At 41.2% G+C, this 22,968-nt stretch overlaps 1 protein-coding gene across 8 annotated transcripts in view; it reads left to right on the top strand.

Annotated features, from left to right (window-relative positions):
* Positions 1-8,269, top strand: part of LOC137503738 (cyclin-dependent kinase 11B) — a 95,792-nt gene extending 87,523 nt beyond the window's left edge. For all 8 annotated transcript variants that reach the window (XM_068231154.1, XM_068231153.1, XM_068231157.1 and 5 more), the window contains one exon: positions 7,955-8,269. In XM_068231154.1, the coding sequence (XP_068087255.1) occupies positions 7,955-8,047 (93 nt within the window). In that variant the 3' untranslated portion in view covers positions 8,048-8,269. The remainder of the gene's footprint in view (positions 1-7,954) is intronic.
* Positions 8,270-22,968: the final 14,699 nt, after the last annotated feature.

Here is a 22,968-nt window from a genome sequence, read left to right as displayed (position 1 = left end):
GGCTAGCGCGCATGACAGGAAATGGAGGAAACCCCGACCTGCTTGTCATCCCATCTCCAGCTTAATGCGTCCAGCGTGTGTTCGTAACCACGCTGGAACACAAGCTGGAACTAAGTGTCGACAAGGCTCGCTCTGCCTGGCTGCATATGCGCTCCTACTCGATGCGTCCAGCGCGTACTAATGGACGTGGTGGGAGGCAAACAGGAAGTGATATATGCAAAGCCATTTAAAAGGCAAGCTAAAAATATGCAAAATAAGGCTGCGCTGCTAATGTATCAAAACAGATAGGGCATATAATTTACGTGGGAATTCCAGCTGAAATATAAAATTACAGTATGTAAGATCTATTGGTAAATGGTAATATGGTTCGTAAGTCCACAGTTGCCAGAGAGTATAAAAGCACAACATCTCTCTTAAACGGGGCGCCTGTCTGTGAATATAGAAGAATCAAGATTCAAAAAGTGTGGTCAGGAATGCATAAAAGCACAACTATCTAAAATAGACCCCTGTTCAGACAACAAAACCATTTCAAAGGGTGAGCAATGTGAGGATCTGTCAGGTACGTAGACCAATGACGCTGTGGAGTGTAAACCATCGGTGCCAACTTACCTTTTCACCATTTCCCACCATGTAGGGCAATCGAGGATCCACACAATATGGCATCTGTCCAATTGGACTGCACTCATAAAAACTAAAGGCAAATGGGGAAAAAAGGAAGAGAAATTCGTAGAAATAAGGACCACTAGGTTCCTCTCACATTCTAACGTAATGTGACCCGTAATGGGTCCCATGATTGCATGGCCAGAGCTGAGTCACAAAATGATCTAGTCTATTGAGGTCTGTATTCTGCATTTATACCATGGGGGCAAGAGTCTGCAAGGACCTGATCCACTGAGCCTCTTTATGGAGCATGACTGAATCTCTATTGCCACCTTGCCTTAGGGCCCGTTCAGATCAGAAATGCGGATGGCCATGCGTGCGGAACGCGTGCGGACCGCAACGCGTACGAACGCATGGCCATCCGCGTTTGTGTGCGTTGCGTGGCTGATCCCATCACTGAAAAGTGAATGGGACAGCCACGCGTTTTTGCAAAATCTGCGTGCAGCATGCGTTCACGGACCGCACAGGTCCGGAACGCATGCAGTGTGAACATCAGACATTGCACTCTATGCAATGTCTGATGTCGTGCGTTTTGGCCACCTGCACGCGTTTCCAAAACGCGGCTGGAAACGCGTGCAGTGTGAACGGGCCCTAAGAGGAGTCACCATTTCTAAAACAAAAAAGCGCAATTGGTTTGCCGCATGTCCCCTCTCTACAAAATGTTGTGCCACAGGTGAGTCGATTTCCAGTGTTCCTAAGTTCCGACGAAAGGCCACATTAATCTTAGACCTATGTTCAATTATCCTTTCTTTAACTGGTCACGTAATTTTGCCAACATATAATTTACTACATGGGCATTTGATGCCATACACAACATGGGATGTTTCACATGTTGCATAGTGTGTAAATGTTATTGAATGGCCTTTCATCGGATGATTGAAGGTTTTACCCTTCATAACCAGCTGGCAACATGAACAATTTAGGCAGGGGAAGGTACTCTTGCGGTGAGGGGCAAGGATTGTCTGGGGATTAACTTGACATGAGCCTATATCGGCTCTAATAAGGTGGTCCTTGATGGATTGTGCCCTTTCATAAGCAATCATGGGTGTTTTTTTAAAAACTGGCACTTCAGACTCCATGGATTTCAAAATGGTCCAATGTCCCCTAATTACAGCAGAAATTTGTGATGATATAGTGTTGGGCAAAGATCATGCGGTTGCCCCCCCCCCCCCCCGCCAAATTCGCCTTCACGTGACCGCAACAATTCAGACCTCTCCCGGTCTAGAACCCCTTTCTTGGTACATTCGATCAAGTTCCTGGGGTAATTCCTCTCAATTAACTTAGATGCCATACCAGACATGCGTTTCAAACGTTGTTTCATCACTCATGATCCGTCAGACATGCATGAATTGTGACTTAGGAAGTGATTCACGCAAACTTTTTGGGTGAAAACTTCTAAAGTCAAGTAATGTGTTGTGGTCTGTGGGCTTGGCATAGAGGTCAAAGGATAGGAGTCGCCCTGTCCTGCATGCATATACATCTAAGGCCTCAATTCACTGAACATTATCAAACGTTTATCAAACACTTTATCAAACATTTGATAATTTACCTCATGGGTAAAATCTAATTTTAAATTCACTAAGGTGTTAGATATTTATCGAATGTTTTACCGATAAAACGTTCAACAAATATACAACACCTTAGTGAATTCAAAATTAGATTTTAGCCATGAGGTAAATTATCAAACGTTTGATAATGCTCCGTGAATTGAGGCCTGTAAATGCAATTTTGGGAGTTTTGACATTACATGTAAACTTTTAATGATGTTGATGCTTGTTGTAACTCTCACCATAGAAAAGTTCAAAGGAGGACCTGGGTCCTGACCAGATCATAAAAATGTTGTCTATATAGCGACGCCAAATACAGGCATGATTTCTGAATAGATTATTCTGGTAGACCCAGTTCTCTTCAAACTTCTCCACAAAGATGTTGGCATAGACAGGTGCCACATTAGATTCCATCGAGGAGCCCCTGAGTTGTAAATAAAAGGTGTCCTGAAAGAGAAAGAAGTTTCTCTCAAGTACCAATTTCAAGTAATGACATGATGAAATTAATTTGTACATTGGCAATTGTTTGATCTCCAAGCAGGGACTTCCCCCTCTGAATGCAGAATACAGGTATACAAAGATTCTACGTCCAGTGTGACCATGAAGCAGTCATCATGGGGCAAAATTAACTCGCTTAACTGTCTGTCTTATGAAGTCAGATGTATACTTGAGGTACAATTTTTGGCTCAACCTGTACTTTCTCAGGATCTTGTCTAAAAAAAAAAAAAAAAAAAAAAAATGGCAATGTGGCTCAAAATGGAGTCGCATCCTGAAACGATTGGACGGCCAGGTGGCCTCTCCAATCGGATCTTTGGAAGGCAATATGATGGCAGTTGCGGCGGGTAAGCACGGCGATTCGCCGGGATTCCGTCCTTGTACTTGCGGTCTCTGGTCCTTAAGGGGGCAGAGACCGCTGGTACTTAAGTGGTTAATATTGAGGATATGTCTGGATACCTAATACTAAGGGGCACTGATGTGGCTACGCCGGGCAGGGGAAGTAGGAGAAAGGTGACAGAAGGGCCAGCCAGAACACTTGCAGTGCGGTTTGGCAGGGGTGTGTGGATTCGTGAAAGGCAAAGTCTAGGGTGTCATAGCATCTGTGCCTATAGGCTCCTTTGATGTAAATCCAGGCCTGAGAATACAGCTAGAAGGCTCTGGTGTTTGGCTTTGCATCATCATAATTTTAAAAGTACATTGGACAGACCGCTGTCTGAAATCAGTGTGGAAGTTTGAGCCTTGGGAAATTGTTTCTGTAAGGCCTCATGATCAGGAACTTCAAAAAAGATTTGTTTGGTATCACTTGACAAGGTGCTTTATACCCAGATACAAGCAAGCAGGGCCACTGATTTCCTACACAGTACCTCGGGTAGCATTTGTTGCTGGAGGTGGATGCTAAGCCATTTTTCTCTCCCAAGAACCTCTGCTGTGAGATGCTCTTTGTCACCAGGAGGCATTTACATCACGCTTTCAATTTAGATAGGTCACATATTTCTGCAGATGTGCAGTGCTAGAGTGCTGACCCATTTGTGTGCATATTTAATACTGTCTGCGTGGGTTTCCTCCGGGCACTCCGGTTTCCTCCCACATTCCAAAAACATACGGATAAGTTAATTGGCTCCCGCTAAAATTGGCCCTAGGCTACAGTACTTACACTAGATAATATAGACATATGGCAATGGTAGGGATTAGATTGTGAGCTCCTTTGAGGGACAGTTAAGACAATATGTATACACTGTACAGCGCTGCGTAATATGTTGGCGCTATATAAATACTAAATAATAATAAATAATAATAATAATACTTTTTATGTAATATTGGCACAAGGCGTAAATAAAGCACAGATCATATTCATGACTGTAGAATTTAGAACTGGCCTTTTGGCAGATTGCCCTTTCTCCGCTCAAATATTACATTTTATTATATGCCTGGAGTTGCTTCTTCAAGCCAAATTCCAGTTTTGTTGTGTGAAAAAATTACTCTGTTTAACACTTTGGGCGTGCGCTGGTAACTTGTGTGTGTTCCTTGTAACTAAACGGCCGCTCCGCTCCTCCTGCCCTGAGCCCGGCAGGTCCACTGGCTTTTTAGGACGATCCTGACACTTTGATTGGCCCAATATGCTGCCTATCAGATTAACTTTCTGTTTTCGACTTGCCCACTTTCAAGCTGCATGCAAACAAGAACCTAAATGAGGTTGACTAGAGGCCCTCATGAGATGCATTTTTTTTTCTTTAGATTTTTAGCCCCCTATCCTCCCCCTTTAACTAGATTTATATCATTAGGCCATAGCCATGTGGTGAGTCAGTTGCTTTGGATACATGCCTTGCTTTCAGGGACTTAAAGAGGAACTGAACCAAAAAAAATCACTAAATTGAGCCTCCTTATCCCTTTGAAATGAATGATTAGACACAAAACACTTGTGAAGGGCAATATAAAAGTAGATATATTTGTGCAATACAACTGTGAATAAAAGAGAATGGCAGGCTTCATCTTGCAACTCTCTCCCTCCATTTTGCAGCTCTCACTCCATGGGAGGTGCAGAGTCTGATTCTGTGGGCGGTGTTACAGGTGGAGTTAGACATGCCCATTCACGCCCACAGAATGAGATTTGCAGCCCAGTGTCATGAGGTCATCATCAGTCGCCCTGTTACAGGAAAGTGACAGCTGTGGCTTCTGCTGCTGCCCTGCACTATACTGGCACATGCCTTGATAAAGTATCATTATTTTTTCTCTAACTATGCCTCCTGCAGTGTGAGATCGTCTGCTTGTTATATATTTATACATATTATACTTATATACTTCACTCCTTATAAAACTGACCAAATGTCCACTAAAAAAATGACAGGCACGCATATGATTCACTGATATTACTTCACTCTTGCTAATTTCAGGAAAACCATTTTTTTGCCAAAAAACAACCCTTTTAGTTACGCGATCGCCCCCTCTCGTTATCAATTCACATACGTACACCCTAAGAGAGGTTTGGCACTTCACAGTGTAAAAAAGACTGAACAGGTTTTTCCCAAAAATCATAAATATATATGCTTCACTGTTAATGCTTCACTCTTTATAAAACTGACCAAATGTCCACTAAAATAATATGACCGGCACGCATATGCTTCACTGTTATTATTTCACTCTTGTTAATTTCAGAAACTTATTATTTATTTATTTTTTTGCCAAAAAGCAACCCACAATCTCCCCCTCTCGCTATTAGTTCACATACACACTGATAGAGGTTTGGCGCTTCACAGTGTAAAAAGGACTGTTATATTTTTTTTATTGGATATTTGTTTAGTTTTATATAGAGTGAAACATTAACAGTGAAGCATATATATGTAGTCATGTTTTTTTCTGGGAAAAACTTGTTCAGTCCTTTTTACACTGTGAAGCGCTTCACTGATATTACTTCACTCTTGCTAATTTCAGTAAAAACATTTCTTGCCAAAAAGCAACCCTTTTAGATACACAATGGGCTTGATTCACAAAGCCGTGCTAACTGTTTAGCACGGGCGTGCTAAACAGTTAGCACGTGAAGTGCCGCTCGCGGACTTTTGCGTGCGCAAAGTGCCGCGATCGCAGACAAAAGTCCGCGTTATCGCGCGCAAATGCCCGGGATCACGGCACTTCACGTGCTAACTGTTTAGCACGGCTTTGTGAATCAAGCCCAATGTCCCCCTCTCGTTATCAGTTCACATACACACTGAGAGGTTTGGTGCTTCACAGTGTAAGGAGGACTGTTATGTTTTTAGTGGACATTTGTTTAGTTTTATATAGAGTGAAGCATTAACAGTGAAGCATATAAATGTATTCATTTTTTTTCCAGGGAAAAACGTGTTCAGTCCTTTTTACACTGTGAAGCACTATAAGCGCTTTTATGAGCACTTTTTAGCCATCAAAAAAGGGCTCCCATTGACTTACATTAAAATCGCTCAGAAAAGCGCTTATAGTGTTTCTAAGCCCTTATGCAGAGAAGGGGAGAAATGGTGAGGATAGAAAAGCTGAAAGAGAAGGAAAAAGATAGTTAAGTGACAAGACAATATGCTCTGTACAGCACTGCGAAAGATGGCACCATATAAATCCTATATAATAATAGGCAACTGTCCCTGCATACAGCACGGACAGTTGTCTCTGTGTAGCTCGGTCCGTGCTTTTTGCTACTGTGCATGTGCGCAGCATGGACCCAGCCTCTCACACACAGGAGGACGGGGCCAGGGAGCCGAGCGGGCGGCTTGTGAGCGGACAGCCAGATGTACGGCGGGTGAGCGGGCAGCCGTGTGAGCGGGCGACAGACTCGTGTGGCTGGGTAAGCGGGCGGCGGACACGCACGGTGAAAAACAGACCTAGAGCCCGTTTTTAAACCGAGTACTTCTGAGCGGTTTTCAAATTGACAGTGATTTGAAAAGCGCTTGGCTAATGTTACCCTATGACTGTGTTCTCACAGTAGCGTAGTGATTTTTTTTTAAACGCAAACACACTGCATGTAGCATTTTTTGGAGCGATTTATTCTAAAATCGCTCTAAAAATCGCACTCCCAAATAGGGATGCTCAAATTCGGCTTCGGGAGATATCCGGATTTTTGCTATCCGGATATCTCCCAGTAATGCTGTGCGGGCTGGGCGGGGTGTCAAGCTTACCTCTCTGACGTCTTCTTCGGTCCGTCCCTCGGCGCCTCCCACGATGCGCTCCAAGCGGCGGTCACCTGATTACAAACACTTCCTCCTTCCGGGTTGAAGGAGGAAGTGTTTGTAATCACGTGACGCGCATGGAGCGCATCGTGGGAGGCGCTGAGGGACAACCGAAGAAGACGTCAGAGAGGTAAGCTTGACACCCCCGCCCAGCCCGCACAGCATTACTGGGAGATATCCGGATAGCAAAAATCCGGATATCTACCGAAGCCGAATTTCAGCATCCCTGCTCCCAAATTGCTAGCGATTGCTATTGTGATTTTGGCGTGCTCTAGTCCAGAAAGAAGAGAAATTGGGAGAAATTGAGAATAGCCTGAGATGGAGCAGAGATCTTATCTGTATTGCAGACCCACATCACACAGAGGCTACTTGCCTGTAATGTGACTCCCTGCCAGTCACTCACACAAGTCAGAAAGCAGCCCTCCTGGAGTCTAGGGACTGTCAAAAACTTTTCAATTTGTTGAACACCTTATCCAAACATGCAGTCATTATAACAATTGGGAGAGACCAGACAGGTTTTTGCCCATGGACCCTCCATGCACAGCTCTGCATCATGCTGCCCTCTAATTGCAATTTTATCAGCTAGCCCAGTGTTTCCCATTGCCTTACAACAAAGTTAAGTTTCTACAGTCCCTCAGCTGGCTGTCAGGATTCTCTTTTCACAGTGCCTCCTGATGACTCCCTGTGTCAACAAACAAAGCTGCAGGGAATTTGCATAAGCAGGAGAAAGTCTCCCATTGATCTCTGGGACCCTTGCCATGGCAGAGTAAGTCACAGAGGGTGGGCTTATCAATATAATTGTATATTCTAGTTTATTCACATATTTTTGTACATAAATTGTACTGTTTTTGCCTACAATTTTTAACATGGATTGCAATACTCTGTTTTCATATTCTGAGTTCAGTTCCTCTTTAAAGATATCATTTGCATATTCATTCATTGACCTGAAGCCATGCATTATGGGAAGAACTTATTATTCAAGTGAATCTGGATACTTGAAGATACGTTCTGTTTTTTAAGAAAACAAAATTGTATTTAACTTCTGATCCTTTCTGCTTTCAGGGAGATGATGATCTGAAAGACACTGGGTTTCACTTGACCACCACCAACCAAGGAGCATCAGCTGCTGGACCTGGCTTCAGCCTGAAGTTCTAATTCTGCTGCTGTGTACTGGACTATACCTCATTACTGAGAGCTATTGGAGTTTCTTTTCAAACTCTCGGTACCAGAAAACTGTCTACAAAATGTTCTGTCTGTCTTCCGCGCCGTGGTGCAGGCTGTTTCATTCCAGATATAGGCAAGGCATGGAGTCTTTGACTTATTTATTTTTCATGCTTGTATATTTGTAGAATTAAAATACAATTTTTAATTGTTTAATTTGCAGCTGTTTCCATTTTTTTCAAAATTGCATTTTTAAAATGTGATTGATTTTTTTTCCAATTAAAAAAATATACAGTAGTACCATATAGATAGTAGCAGCTACCATACAGAACAATTTTTCAAGCACAGAAAGTGCAGGCATACAGTTTATGCATACACTGCCACTCTCTTTTTTCCATAAAGTAATCCATTACATATTTATTTGTAACGTGTGTGTGGCATGGGACCTAGATGAGGTAAAAACCCCAGAATGTGAAGCGAGAGATACATGGAGGCTGGCAGACTGCCATATTTGTTTCCTTTTAAATAATACCAGTTGCCTGGCAGTGCTGCTGATCCTTCATGTATCAGGAATGTGTGAATCACCCACCTGAAACAAGCATGTGACTTATCCAGTCAAACTTCAGCCAAAAACATCTGATCCGCATGCTTGTTCAGGGTCTCTAGCTACAAGCCTTAAACCTCATCTACACGGTACAATTTTCTGTCAGATCGGATCTATTAGACCGATCTATTAGATAATTTCCAATCAGATTGTGTTAGATATTGCAATAGATTTTGGGAATTACCAAAGCAAAATCTATCGCAAAATTGATCTGAAACAATTAGGCAGTCTACACACGGTGCAATTTCTTATTAGATCTATCTAATAGATCCATCTATCTGATGGAAAATTTGTACCGTGTAGATGAGGCTTTAGAGTCAGAAGATCAGCAGGACTGGCAGACAACTGGTATTGTTTAGAAGGAAATTAATATTGTAGCCTTCATATGCCTCTGGCTTCAGGTTCCCTTTAACCAGTTCACCACTGAGGGGGTTTTCCCCTTGTGGACCAAAGCAATTTTCATCTTTCAGCACTCCTTCCATTCATTCGCCAATAACTTTATCACTACTTAACACAACTAAATGATCTATATCTTGGGGGGGGGGTTGCCACAAATTAGGCTTCCTTTGGGTGGTACATTTTGATAAGAATTGTTTTATTCTAAATGCATTTTAAGGGGAATAAGATTATTTCTCAGTTTTAACCGAAATAAAGACATCAAACCAACAAACGTTAAGTTTCTTCTTCAAACATTGTACAGAACTGTATTAGAACCGTACAATAAGAAGTTTTTAATCACATACAGCCTTATATATGATTCTGTAGGCTCAATCTGACATGATGTCACACAGTGTACCCCTTTTGAAATGTAAAAAGACTTCCTCAGTGTTCTAATGAACTCTGGCAGCATTTGTCCCTACAGGTAAACACACATAATAATCAACTTATCTCTCAGAGAGTAGCAACAAACAGAAGTGTTATAGAGGAGCTGTCAGCCATACTATATCAGAAAAAAATAAAACGCATAAATAAGTAGATAAATACTTGCTCTACTTACATATGTATTGCACTGTCCACATATTGATTTTAGTGATTTCTACAGTAAAGAAAAGAGAAAATCCTTCTTAGAATTTCCCATTTTATCTGTGGCTATTTTGAAGCCAATCCTGATGTAATTTCCTCCCAACCTTTCCTCTGCCTGATTGTGTATGCATTACCCGCCCTTCACTATAGAAAGTGCATTGTCTCGGCATGAAAAATATTGGCCAATCAGAGAGGAACGAAGGTGTGGGAGGGTAAAACAGGAGGGATAGAGGCTTCAGCCAATCAGGCTGCATTACTTAAAGAGAATCTGTATTGTTAAAATCGCACAAAAGTAAACATACCAGTGCGTTAGGGGACATCTCCTATTACCCTCTGTCACAATTTCGCCGCTCCTCGCCGCATTAAAAGTGGTTAAAAACCGTTTTAAAAAGTTTGTTTATAAACAAACAAAATGGCCACCAAAACAGGAAGTAGGTTGATGTACAGTATGTCCACACATAGAAAATACATCCATACACAAGCAGGCTGTATACACCCTTCCTTTTGAATCTCAAGAGATCATTTGTGTGTTTCTTTTGCCCTGCAGCTATCTTCCACTGAAGTGTCAGGCTGTTTCTTCCTGCAGAGTGCAGACAGCTCTGCCTGTTTGTAATTCCTCAGTATGTGAAAGCCCAGCCAGCTCAGAGGAGGATTTATCCAGCTTGTAAAAGATAAGAGAGAAGCTGCTCTAATCTAAATAATACACAGGCAGTGTGCAGAGAGGGGCCGGGAGGGGGGAGATGCATCACAGAACCACAACACTGAAGAACTTGGCAGCCTTCCAGACACAGGCCTGACAAGTCTGACAAGAGAGAGATAAGTTGATTTATTACAGAGATGGTGATAGTAGAACATGCTGCAGTAAGCCAGAACACATTAGAATAGCTTTTGGAACTTGTAGGATGATTAAAAAACAGGATGCAATTTTTGTTACGAAGTCTCTAAGTCTGAGGGGAAGTAGAGAAGCAAAAAAGGACAACCCAGCATGCCCTGCATCTTCCTTTTTGTGCACCAAATTTTGTGTGTACTAAATAAGTCAGGTAAACTGGGGAATGATCATTTATCAACAAGAAAAGTAATAGTGATTTTAACTTTTGGATTGCCTGGTTAGCATCCTTATTACTTGTTTACCAGATAAAAATAAAGATTTAAAATTTGATTTTATGCCTGATAGTCTACCATTCTGAAAAGAGAAGACAAAAAAAAACTTTGAAAGGACGGAGGCCAAATGGTGTTATAATTTATACATGCTCATAAAATCAGGCTTTATGTTCAAGCCCTTGTTTAGAGTCTGAAACCTCTTCATGAACTTGTATTCAAATGTCCAACATTCCTTCCCAGATTTGAAATTTCCACGTAGGATGGTAATTGTCAGGTTCCTTATGCTGTGGGAACATTTGTTAAAATGTAGTGATATTGGGGCGTCCCTCCTTTTTGTGCTTCACTGTGAAGTGGTGCATGTTTAACCTTTTCCGTACTGTAGTCTGTGATTCAAAACTTCTTATTGTACGGTTCTGATCCAGTTCTGTATAATGCCTGAAGAAGAAACTTGCTGTACACCATGTACAGTAAGTCATTAAAGGTATCACTGGAATCAACTTTGTTGGTTTGATGTCTGCATTTCTGCTCCTCGACTAACACCGGACCACACTTCACTTGCTTCAGTTTTTGGCCATTAAATTTTAAAATAAAACTTGCTACTGTGAATACAATCCACACATTTTTATTTGCCGATTTGTCCAAGGTTTTACAATATTTTATTTGGTAATAAAGGTGTATTTTTACAATTTTGCGTCCGTCACTAATTACAAGGCCTTACTTGCAAAGATAACCGTAGTAGTAATGTAGATAGATAATTTTGGTAACTATGGGAGAGTGGGGGACGTAAAGGGTTTATTTTAATGGGGAATTTATGACACTGGTGAATGGGAACTATCTCCATCCAAAAGATTTATTTAGAGTTAAAAGAGCAAGAATCATTTATCACCTTGTCTAGGTTTTTACTGCTGTCTGAGCCTACACTGGCAATAATTCAAATCCCTCATGCTCCAACAAGTTACAGTACAGGAAAAGGGGTATTCTCCACCACAGCAACAAATAAACCTTTCTGTCTAGAGTGATGAAGGTTTAGAAATGTGGATACGCGTAAGGACACAGCAATAATAAACTTAGTGAGAATAGGTTAGATCCACTGTATCTAAAACTAAAAAAGTTAGCACTTTTCTATAGTGATTTATTTTTTCCTGGCAGACTCCGAGCTTGAAAGCGGAGATAGTCAATGAGATGCAAATAAGTTCTACTTGTATTTAAATTTTATCTAAATTGCATGCAGCTTGAATGTGGACCAATCAAAATTGACAGGAAATAATTTTGTTTCCGAAAAGCCCACAGAGGCCCATGCCTTGGGCAGCAGGTTGGTCAGGGACATCATCTTTGATACCAGTCTACCTTGAATTTGATCACCATTACTTCCATCGCACTCGTGTGTCATGCTGCTGCTGATGGTTGCAATCCCACTGCCACACTGTAGACAGCCGCCAGCTGCCTGGGCTATATGCCTGTCACTCATACCGTTTTGCGGGTAGCATTCCAGCTCACGTCAATGCCACAATCTGCTCCGATCCACAACGAGATGGCTTGATTCTGTAGTAGAGGGGGCAGTTGCTGTGTCAGCGCAGCCAATCTGCTGTCAGTCAGGGGTTTTAACTCCGCCTTCCTTGCCCACTTCTGCCTATTAGCAATGTGGGGAGGTGGAAGTGTTCAGGGCACGGCAAAAGCTGCACCAACCACCAGGACATTCTGTGGAGTAAAATAAATAAGTGTAAAAAGGCAGCATACGCCACAGACCAGCAACATACCCAGTGTAAGATCCCTTATCTATCTTATCTGCCAGTAGCGATTGTGAACACCCCCCTCCTGTCTCCATCAGCAACACCCAGTATAACCCCCCATCCTCTCCACCCCACCAGCAACTCCCAGTATAACTCCCTCCACCCCACCAACAGCACCCAGTATAACCCCACTCCCCTCTCCACGAGCACCTAGTATTAATGTAAATAGTGCTGCATCAGTAACCCACCATAAAAACCCTTATAGGGATGAGGCGGTAGGAGACTGAGCCTTGGGCGGCGAAAAGTATAAAGTCGGCCTTGTCTCCAGTTAAGGTGTGATGGGTGGTGATGGCTTGGTGCATCATGCATGTGCCTGACAATGTCACCCTTACAGCAGAGGCACCTGGCTCCTTCTGTGCCACACGTGACTTCCTGTGGCAAGAGAAATCACAGTCCTCTGTATAGGAAACATTGCTCAGGCCCTTCTTATAATGTTTTGCTTAAGCAACTATTTTTCAAGTGTGTCAGGAAATCGCATAATCTACTGCTGCACAACCAATGCAATGCTGTGGTCTGTAAATATAGGGGCTGGACCCAGCAGTGACTGTCTGTCATTGGATCTCAGATCAGCAAGTGCTCCTCCTTAGATTATCAAAGCAAGGAAAATAAATTGTGTTCACATATGGTTTCCAAATGTTTACTTCTCGTCACAGCTTCTCTGCAAAAGCTTGAGGCTGGGTTCACAGTAGGACGGTGTGGTACTGCGTTATAAAGTCTTATAACGCAGTTTACTGCAATGCAATTAAAACTCTATGCGACATTCATAGTGCAACGTTAGCATTGCATTGTAACGTGTAGCGTTATGGTAATGCACTGCTGCAGTGCATTAACTGTTAAACATACACGTTACCAGGTACAGGAAAGCATAATTTTCATTGACCGTATGCTTTCTGTACCTACTGTATGCAACGGTAACACAGCATTAATATACGGTACCACTTTTTTGTTGACTTGCAACTTTACAGTGCAACATCCTACTGTGAACCTAGCTTAACACTGTACAAGGAGAAAGTCTCTGGCCTAAGAAGTCACCCCTTCTTTAGCTCCATAAGCTGGATGAACCTGGAGACAGGAGAGTGTTTATCATCTTATAGATCAGGCTTGACACGATTTGTTCTAATAACTGCAAGATTATTTTATTCCTTTTTAAACTAGGATAGCAAACAGAGAAGACTGATTAGCTTCTCTGGGCAATGACAACAAGCATTTTTAAGAATTCTCACAGTTGGAATCCAATGTGTGTTATTTAAAAAAGGATGAAAAATATCCATGGTGGCAATAAAATTTCAGGTTACGTTAATATATTCAGACAAAGAATACAGAGGAAGCTCTGGGGAGATTACTTTTGACCCAGGAAAGGCATTGGATTAGGTTGGTTTATGCCAGATGTTCCCTGCAGACCCCAAATCCATAGCCCAGGGAACAAGCCAATGGGTAGCCTTGTAATTAAATGTTTGAATGCAGTTCTACTAAGGATTCACAAGGGTAACTAATTTTGTATGCAGTGCTTTGTATAAACTACAAAAGCGAGAAAAGGCATGAATATTTTTTGGAATCATCATGAATGTGCAGAAGATGCAGAGCAACTTAGATCAGTGGTGCTATAATCCCCAGCTTGCAGAATACTCAGATTTGATTTTCTCAATGCACCAATTTACCAGCAAGAATATCTTATATTGTGGGATAGCTTAATATAGACAATTTCAGAATGGAAAATAAAACTCCTGTGTACATTTCCATGTTGTATCAAACTGTATTGTAACATATGTACAGTATTTTTGTTCCCTAGAGCAGCAAAACAACATGGCTGACACAGCCAGTATCATCACACTGGCCAATCCCCGCACACCATCCAGAGTACTTTCTTGTGTCCCCCTTATTTCATCCTAGTGTGGGGAATACTCTGATTTATTATTTTTATTATTTCATTACTATTCTTAATACATTTGATCTGTCCATTCTGGCTGTGATTATTTGCTATACAGTATAATCTTGCTATAACAAACTTTGATATAGTAAACATTTGGGTATAGTAAACTACCTCTGCAGGTCCCAGCCAATGTCCATTATAAGTCTATGGGAGCAACGCCTTTTTGATATAATAAAACTTCTGCTCGCCTCTGCTCAGGGTGTGAATCGGGAGATAGCTCCGCCTGCCTAGGGGACAGGAAGCACAATATACAATTAAATAGCCACATCCTCCCTCCTATCCTCAGTGCTTTTCTGTCCCCTGGACAGACAAAATACTATTGCTGGGCTCTCCGGGGAGTCCAAGGGTAAGGCCAGCCCTTGTCTCTGCCTGCCGACAGGAGTAACTAATGCTGGGACTTTCCGTCGGCTGTCCGCCTAAAAAAGGCTGAGACATGGCAGATGACGGGCTGGTAAGAGCAGGGCCTGCCATGTGCCCCAGCACCTCTGCGGCCCTGCATACATCCCTTGTGTCTGGCTTTTCGCAAGCGCTGAGCAGGGAGACTGCGCTTCTCACTGGAGGTGGCGGAAATTTTGTTTGCGTGGCACCCGGAACTTCCGCCTGCAGGGGGCGGATCTTAAAACCTTGTGGAAGCGCCGCCGGCGTCTGTTTGTAACATAGATGCCGCTGTGCATAGTGTGCTGCATGCAGCTTAGCCTCTGCCATCCGCAATAGAGGACTCCTCACAGGGCAGGGACGCTATGACACAGCCTGATGCTGACCAGGTAAGGTCTTTCTATTAGCATTGCAGGAAAATACGCTTTTACTTTTTACTCTAACAATTTGCCTTTTCAGATGCTTATATTTTTCAGAACTCCACATCGTGTAAAACTATTAGGGAGTGTGGTATCTGTCTGAAAAGGCTGGCCCCCTCATATCCGAACATCCGATCTTCGGTTCGCGAACTTCTGCAAAAGTTCGGTTTGCGCGAACTTTCACAAACTGCAATAGACTTCAAAATGATTACTAACTACCTTAAAGGGCCAGCCTTAAGATCGTCATAACCAAAATTAGACAGTAGTGGGTGCGTTGCTCACTATAAACAGAATATTTATAGGTTAACAGGTTTACCTCTGAAAGAAATACGCAACACTCAGCTGTTGAATTTTATAAAATTGTATTGTTAAGAAAAATAGATAAAGCATATATATATACACAGGAATACACATCTCTCCAGTTGTTGTCCATCATCCAAAAATACATTTTCAAAGTTCCTTTAGTTAAGAGTCCATTTCAATATAGCAAATATTCTGCTGTAGATTTTATCCTTCATCGATAATTGTTGTCTCGAGATTGTACAGTGTATGTTACACACAATATAGCTTTATCCTTAAAAATGATGTATGAAGTTCTATTCTTATATAAAGAACTCAAAGTAGATATATCTTAATCAATCAAAGCTTGGTAATTGTCTCTAAGCTTGCAATTGCATTTGAATAGTAATTCTTACTGAGATACAGTGGTGTGAAAAACTATTTGCCCCCTTCCTGATTTCTTATTCTCTTGCATGTTTGTCACACTTAAATGTTTCTGCTCATCAAAAACCGTTAACTATTAGTCAAAGATAACATAATTGAACACAAAATGCAGTTTTAAGTGATGGTTTTTATTATTTAGTGAGAAAAACACTCCAAATCTACATGGCCCCATCGTGAAAAAGTGATTGCCCCCCTTGTTAAAAAATAACTTAACTGTGGTTTATCACACCTGAGTTCAATTTCTGTAGTCACTCCCAGGCCTGATTACTGCCACACCTGTTTCAATCAAGAAATCACTTAAATAGGAGCTATCTGACACACAGAAGTAGACCAAAAGCACCTCACAAGCTAGACATCATGCCAAGATCCAAAGAAATTCAGGAACAAATGAGAACAAAAGTACTGTAATTGAGATCTATCAGTCTGGTAAAGGTTATAAAGCCATTTCTAAAGCTTTGGGACTCCAGCGAACCACAGTGAGAGCCATTATCCACAAATGGCAAAAACATGGAACAGTGATGAACCTTCCCAGGAGTGGCCGGCCGACCAAAATTACCCCAAGAGCGCAGAGAAAACTCATCCGAGAGGCCACAAAAGACCTCAGGACAACATCCTAAAGAACTGCAGGCCTCACTTGTCTCAATTAAGGTCAGTGTTCACGACTCCACCATAAGAAAGAGACTGGGCAAAAACGGCCTGCATGGCAGATATCCAAGGCGCAAACCACTTTTAAGCAAAATGAACATTAACCTCCTTGGCGGTAATCCCGAGCTGAGCTCGGGGTATGCCGCCGGAGGTCGCCGCTCAGGCCCTGCTGGGCCGATTTGCATTCTGAAAAAAGCAGCACACGCAGCCGGCACTTTGCCAGCCGCGTGTGCTGCCCGATCGCCGCGTGCAGCGGCGAAAGAGGGTCCCCCCAGCCGCCCGAGCCCAGCGCAGCCGGAACAAACAGTTCCGGCCGGCGCTAGGGGCTGGATCGGGCGGCTCTGACGTCAGGACGTCGACTGACGTCCATGACGTCACTCCGCTCGTCGCCATGGCGACGAGGAAAGCGAAACAAGATAGGCCGCTCATTGCGGCCTATCTTGTTACTTTCGATTGCCGGAGGCGATCGAAAGTACGCTTCCGGAGCGCCCTCTAGTGGGCTTTCATGCAGCCAACTTTCAGTTGGCTGCATGAAATATTTTTTTTTTAATTTAAAAAAAAAACCCATTTCAGCCTCCCTGGCAAAATAAATAAACCGCCAGGGAGGTTAAGGCTCATCTCAATTTTGCTAAAAAACATCTCAGATTGCCAAGAATTTTGGGAAAATACCTTGTGGACCGACGAGACAAAAGTTAAACTTTTTGGAAGGTGCGTGTCCCGTTACATCTGGCGTAGAAGTAAGACAGCATTTCAGCAAAAGAACATCATACCAACAGTAAAATATGGTGGCGGTTGTGTGATGGTCTGGGGTTGCTTTTCTGCTTCAGGACCTGGAAGGCTTGCTGTGATAGATGGAACCATAAATTCTACTGTCTACCAAAAAATCCTGAAGGAGAATGTCCGGCCATCTGTTCGTCAACTCAAGCTGAAGCGATCTTGGGTGCTGCAGCAGAACAATGACCCAAAACACACCAGCAAATCCACCTCTGAATGGCTGAAGAAAAACAAAATGAAGACTTTGGAGTGGCCTAGTCAAAGTCCTGACCTGAATCCTATTCAGATGTTGTGGCATGACCTTAAAAAGGCAGTTCATGCTAGAAAACCCTCAAATAAAGCTGAATTCCAACAATTCTGCAAAGATGAGTGGGCCAAAATTCCTCCAGAGCGCTGTAAAAGACTCTTTGCAAGTTTTCGCAAACTCTTGATTGCAGTTATTGCTGCTAAGGGTGGCCCAACCAGTTATTAGGTTCAGGGGGCAATTTCTTTTTCACACAGGGCCATGTAGGTTTTGAGTTTTTTTTCTCACTAAATAATAAAAACCATCATTTTAAACTGCATTTTGTGTTCAATTATGTTATCCTTGACTAATAGTTAACGGTTTTTGATGAGCAGAAACATTTAAGTGTGACAAACATGCAAAAAAATAAGAAATCAGGAAGGGGGCAAATAGTTTTTCACACCACTGTATATATGAAATATAGCATAGAAAAAAGTTATCTAAAAAACTCAAAAAACTGCTGAAGTGTGAAAATGACAAGTCTTTAACTTTTATATTGCTATTGTCAATAAATTTTCACCAAGAATAATTGCATATTACCTCTCTGATGTATCTTTCAGAATCACGTCTGTGAGAAGGCTGGCTTCGGCCTACGATGTTTCAGGCAGCAAGGACATCAGGCAATGAATAAAATATACAGCCTGAAAACTCTCTTTTATAGAGATTTTCTCCCCAGAAATAATATAAGGGGACTTCCAAACTATTTTTAAATTAGTACAAATGACTCAATTGTTTTTAGAACATTTCTAAATATACCTGTTCATGACTTCACTTTTATTTTTAGATGGGTATCTAGATGCCCCTTGTGGTTATAAGTGGTAATAGCAGGCACAAGGCTTAAGGCATAATTATTTTAATACAATCGGAAATAAAGTGTATTATTGATCAGCTTATTAGATATGTGTGAACACTATGTGATTAACATTTTGCGTATAAAGCAGGCTTTTAGTTTTAGCAGAATATATCTTGACCTTAGATGGTTAAACTTACTAACACAACAAATACTGCATAACGTGAACATTTCTTCAATACTATCTCATTTTTAACCTTGTAGGAATAAACAGCTCACCTCCAAAAATAACACTGAAAATTACAATATCTAATTCTGACTCGTACTCACGAATCTTGAAATTCACTCAAATAATCTGCAAACCATTTAAACACTTGTACACAGTCTAGGCTAGGGGGATGATCATTTCTCTGCATTAATATGAGATTCTGACACCCCCGGCTGCAGAGAGATGATGAATCTTGCTTGTTTTGGCAGTAGTATAAAGTCTACTTCCATAGTGGTGCAATTTCTTCTCAGGCAAATCTTTGCTCTTTAAGTGGCATAGTCAAAAAGTCTCAGTCCTTGATTAATATCTTCTCCATTAGACACATTTTACTGGTCCAGAGAGTCTATAGTCTTTTTAATGACATCCTTGAATTTGAAGTTTTCATCACAGTGGTAGCTTGTGTAGATATGCAAGAAAGTTCACAGTCAGTGGCCCATATGCAATTCACTATTTCTCCTGAGTTTTCTCCTAGGTGATATTTTCACAACTTGTCATAAAATGCATTTTGAGCCACCAGCAAGCAAGAAAATACTCAAAATAAATTTGATAGAACTTTTTCTCCAAATTTTAGGTAGTTTTTTAGTTGTAAAATTCTGAAAATTTAGTTTAAAGCAGAAGATGAAAATTATCTACTAGGAGATAACTCAGGTGAAAAAGTGAATTGCATATGGACCAGTATGTTTCCATTTAAGATCAGGTGCAAAACTTTCATAGTAGCAAAGCGTTGGCAGGAATTACACTTTTCATGTGGCTCCTAGATTACTTCTTTTGGAGCATGATGATTATCTTGGTATCACAGAGGCTGCAGTGACTGACTTGGATAGTCTTCTTGTACTGTCGGAGTAAGATCATCGTCAGTGGGAGGTGTTGATGGACCATGATATCCATTCTCTAATCCAGATGTATCGGAATCTTCATCATCTGATGATAGAGGTTTGATCGGTCCAGAACTCCAAACCTCTTCTGTACAGACAGGTATCTTTGTAGCATTATACATGATTGGTGGAACATCAGGTTCATTGAATATCAGATGTAGGACATGATCAGCGGTCTCCACGGTGTAGTTGTTCCCCATAACGTTAGGGAATGCTATTCCAGGGAATTGGAATGCATACATTGGTATTTGATCATTGGAGTCGTTCCTCCGGTGCACACATCATACAATGACTCATCACATGTCCATAAAAGTTCATGTGTGGATTTTCATCAATATAAAAATGCGGTGTGGTTCCTCAGCAGGATCTCATGTTGTGATGTCATCTTACATTTGATGTAGATATATTGAGAGCTTAGACATTAAAAAATTCTTGGAAATGCAATTTCCAATGTATCCAGTTGTAGCAAGCCGTTTTCAAATGTGTTCTTCATGAACCACATTTATTAACTTCATATTGTTGAAGGTGCTTTTCCACTTCATGTTTCATCTTTCCAGTATTATGGAGTAAATCTTTCTCTTGAATTGATCAGTATCTTTAACGCTGATTTGAAAGTCTTTTGTCACTTATGATGTAGCCTGTGAGCATCCTTGTATGTGAATTTTGGTATGTTATATGGATGTGTTTCCTCCAATAATGAAAATAATGGGATAGTTTAGTATCGATTAGTTTGATAAGAACAGAGTCACTTTTCATGAACGATTTCTTCAACTAGCTAGCAAAGCTGTCTCTTTCTGATAAGTCTGCTAGAACATTTATCTGAATGTCTCTTACAATATTTTTCTTCATCTGATTAAAGTAGTACTCTGCTTCAATCTACTTTGTTGTATTGGAATCAGTTGTCATTTTATTGATGCAACAAAAAAACAAATGAATGCCTATGTATATCCAACGATATATATCCAACGATGTACGATGTATATCCAACGATGATAATGCAAAGAATTGTATTTAGCATGTTTCCAATCCATCCGGAAAACCAGTTAACTGGGTTGGGAAACTCCAATGATACTATTTCTGAATTTCTCTTTCTGAAGGCAGCTTTCACTTCTTCCGTATGTTTCAAGTGCCCTTCTATTATTTCACTATAGTTTTGATGTATGAAGTTGCAACATGCTGCTCCTACAATTGCACATGTTCCTCCTTGTGCTGCAGTTAAAAAGTCTAACACCAAAGTATGCTGAGAGAGAATCTTAGTATGCCATTTTAACTCTTCATTCACTATTCCAATAGTTTGAAATATTTCATCAGTAACATTACCTAATAGTCCAACAAGCAATTCTATATTTTGCGAGTTTAATAAAGTTAGTCCTCCTGTTCCAATCAGTCCAGTAAACACACCAACTTTTGCATATCATGGTACTTGGAGTCTTCCTTTCTTAGTTCCATCAGCACTTCTCTTGTACATATGATGATTGGAAATTTGCTCAATGCTTATCTGGTCTTTATCGACAAACCAAGTGGCGGGTGCTATTTTAAAGAGAACCCGAGGTGGGTTTGAAGAATATTATCTGCATACAGAGGCTGGATCTGCCTATACAGCCCAGCCTCTGTTGCTATCCCAAACCCCCCTAAGGTCCCCCTGCACTCTGCAATCCCTCATAAATCACAGCCACGCTGCTGACAAACAGCTTGTCAGAGCTGGCTGTGTTTATCTCTATAGTGTCAGTCTGCTGCTCTCCCCGCCTCCTGCAGAACTCCAGTCCCCGCCTGCATCCCTTCCCTCCCTGCTGATTGGAGGCAAGGGACGTGGGCAGGGACCGGAGCTATGCAGGAGGCGGGGGAGCAGCTGAGACTGACACTACAGATGTAAACACAGCCTCACAGCACGGCTGTGATTTATGAGGGATTGCAGAGTGCAGGGGGACCTTAGTGGGGTTTGGGATAGCAACAGAGGCTGGGCTGTATAGGCAGATCCAGCCTCTGTATGCAGATAACATTCTTTAAACACACCTCGGGTTCTCTTTAATGATTGTACACTTTCCTTTTCCACCTATAGGTAATAACTTGTACGCTGTATTTCCACAAGCCCAGAACCAGTTATATGGCAGTTTGATTTGTCCCAAGATGCTTCCTTGAAATGCATAGGTGAACAGTGGTTCTCTCCAAGTTTTATTTACAAAGAAATTTTCATATTGTTTTCCTTTTTCAGTCAACTTATAAGTTAGGCCTTTTTCCCAGTTACAGTGTAGATTTACGATTGTTACTTTTGGAGTATATCCCAAATGATGTATGGAATCAGTAGAGATATTTTTGCAATTTTTAGGGTTCAAGCATATGTATGACTGTCCTTTGTTTAATTGAACAGGATTTTCTCTTTCAATTGTCCACCAGGGAGCATACATCCAGGTTGTCAGTTGTAGTCCATGTATGGAGTAATTGAATTTTTCTGTAGAAAATGTCCCATAACTTGCATGTGTAGTATTTACCAATTCTTCTAGTGGTAATGGAATTGCTAGGTAAGACATGATTTTTGCAGATAGTGTACAATTATGTGAACAGATCCAACAGTCGCTCTTGTTCAAGCGCTGGGCATATTGTTGATGCATCATGATCAATTTATTTTGAAGTTTTCCTTGTAGATTATGCCGTTCCGCTTTAGTATGCAGTAGTAGCGGCAGACACAGCCAACACCATAATAGTGGCATCTTTATGGATTGTAGAGTAGGATGTTAGTTTCAGCACCTTAGAAATATAAAAAAAGTAAAGAGAGGCAAAACATATCTAATATGCAATACTCTTGGTGACCTTCAGCATAAAATAAGTACCTTCTCACATGTGATTCTGAAACAAAAATATCATATTTTTTGATGTTACTAGGTGCAAGTTGTATTTTTACTTGTTTGGTCAAGTATTCAAGTTATAGCAGAAAGTTTAATCCTTCCTTGCTGATGTCTCTTTAAGCTTTATCATAGTTCATCTGTAAAAATCAAAAGTAGTATTTATTTTCCTTCTGCAGAAAAATTACATGCTTCAAATAGTGCCTCAAAAACAGCATATCACTTATGTCTTCATATGTGTGTTCACATGTCATGGCTTTAATTAACTTAACTTCTATCTTGTTGCTTTTACGGTTTATTAACAGAAAAATAATGTCCTTTTATCTTCATTACACTCTTTATTATTAGATTATCTGAACACAATTCTTCCAGTGCTCCAGTGTACTTCACTTTTTTCTCCTTTGTGTATCTTTAAGAGATCATTGTCCATTTAGGCTTCACTTTTCATACTAGGCCTTTGCTGCTTTTCACACAG

The sequence above is a fragment of the Hyperolius riggenbachi genome, chromosome 4 (genome assembly GCF_040937935.1).
Source record: "Hyperolius riggenbachi isolate aHypRig1 chromosome 4, aHypRig1.pri, whole genome shotgun sequence".
NCBI lineage: Eukaryota > Metazoa > Chordata > Amphibia > Anura > Hyperoliidae > Hyperolius > Hyperolius riggenbachi.
Note: the sequence above shows the minus strand (reverse complement) of the source record. Positions and strands in the feature narration are given on the sequence as shown.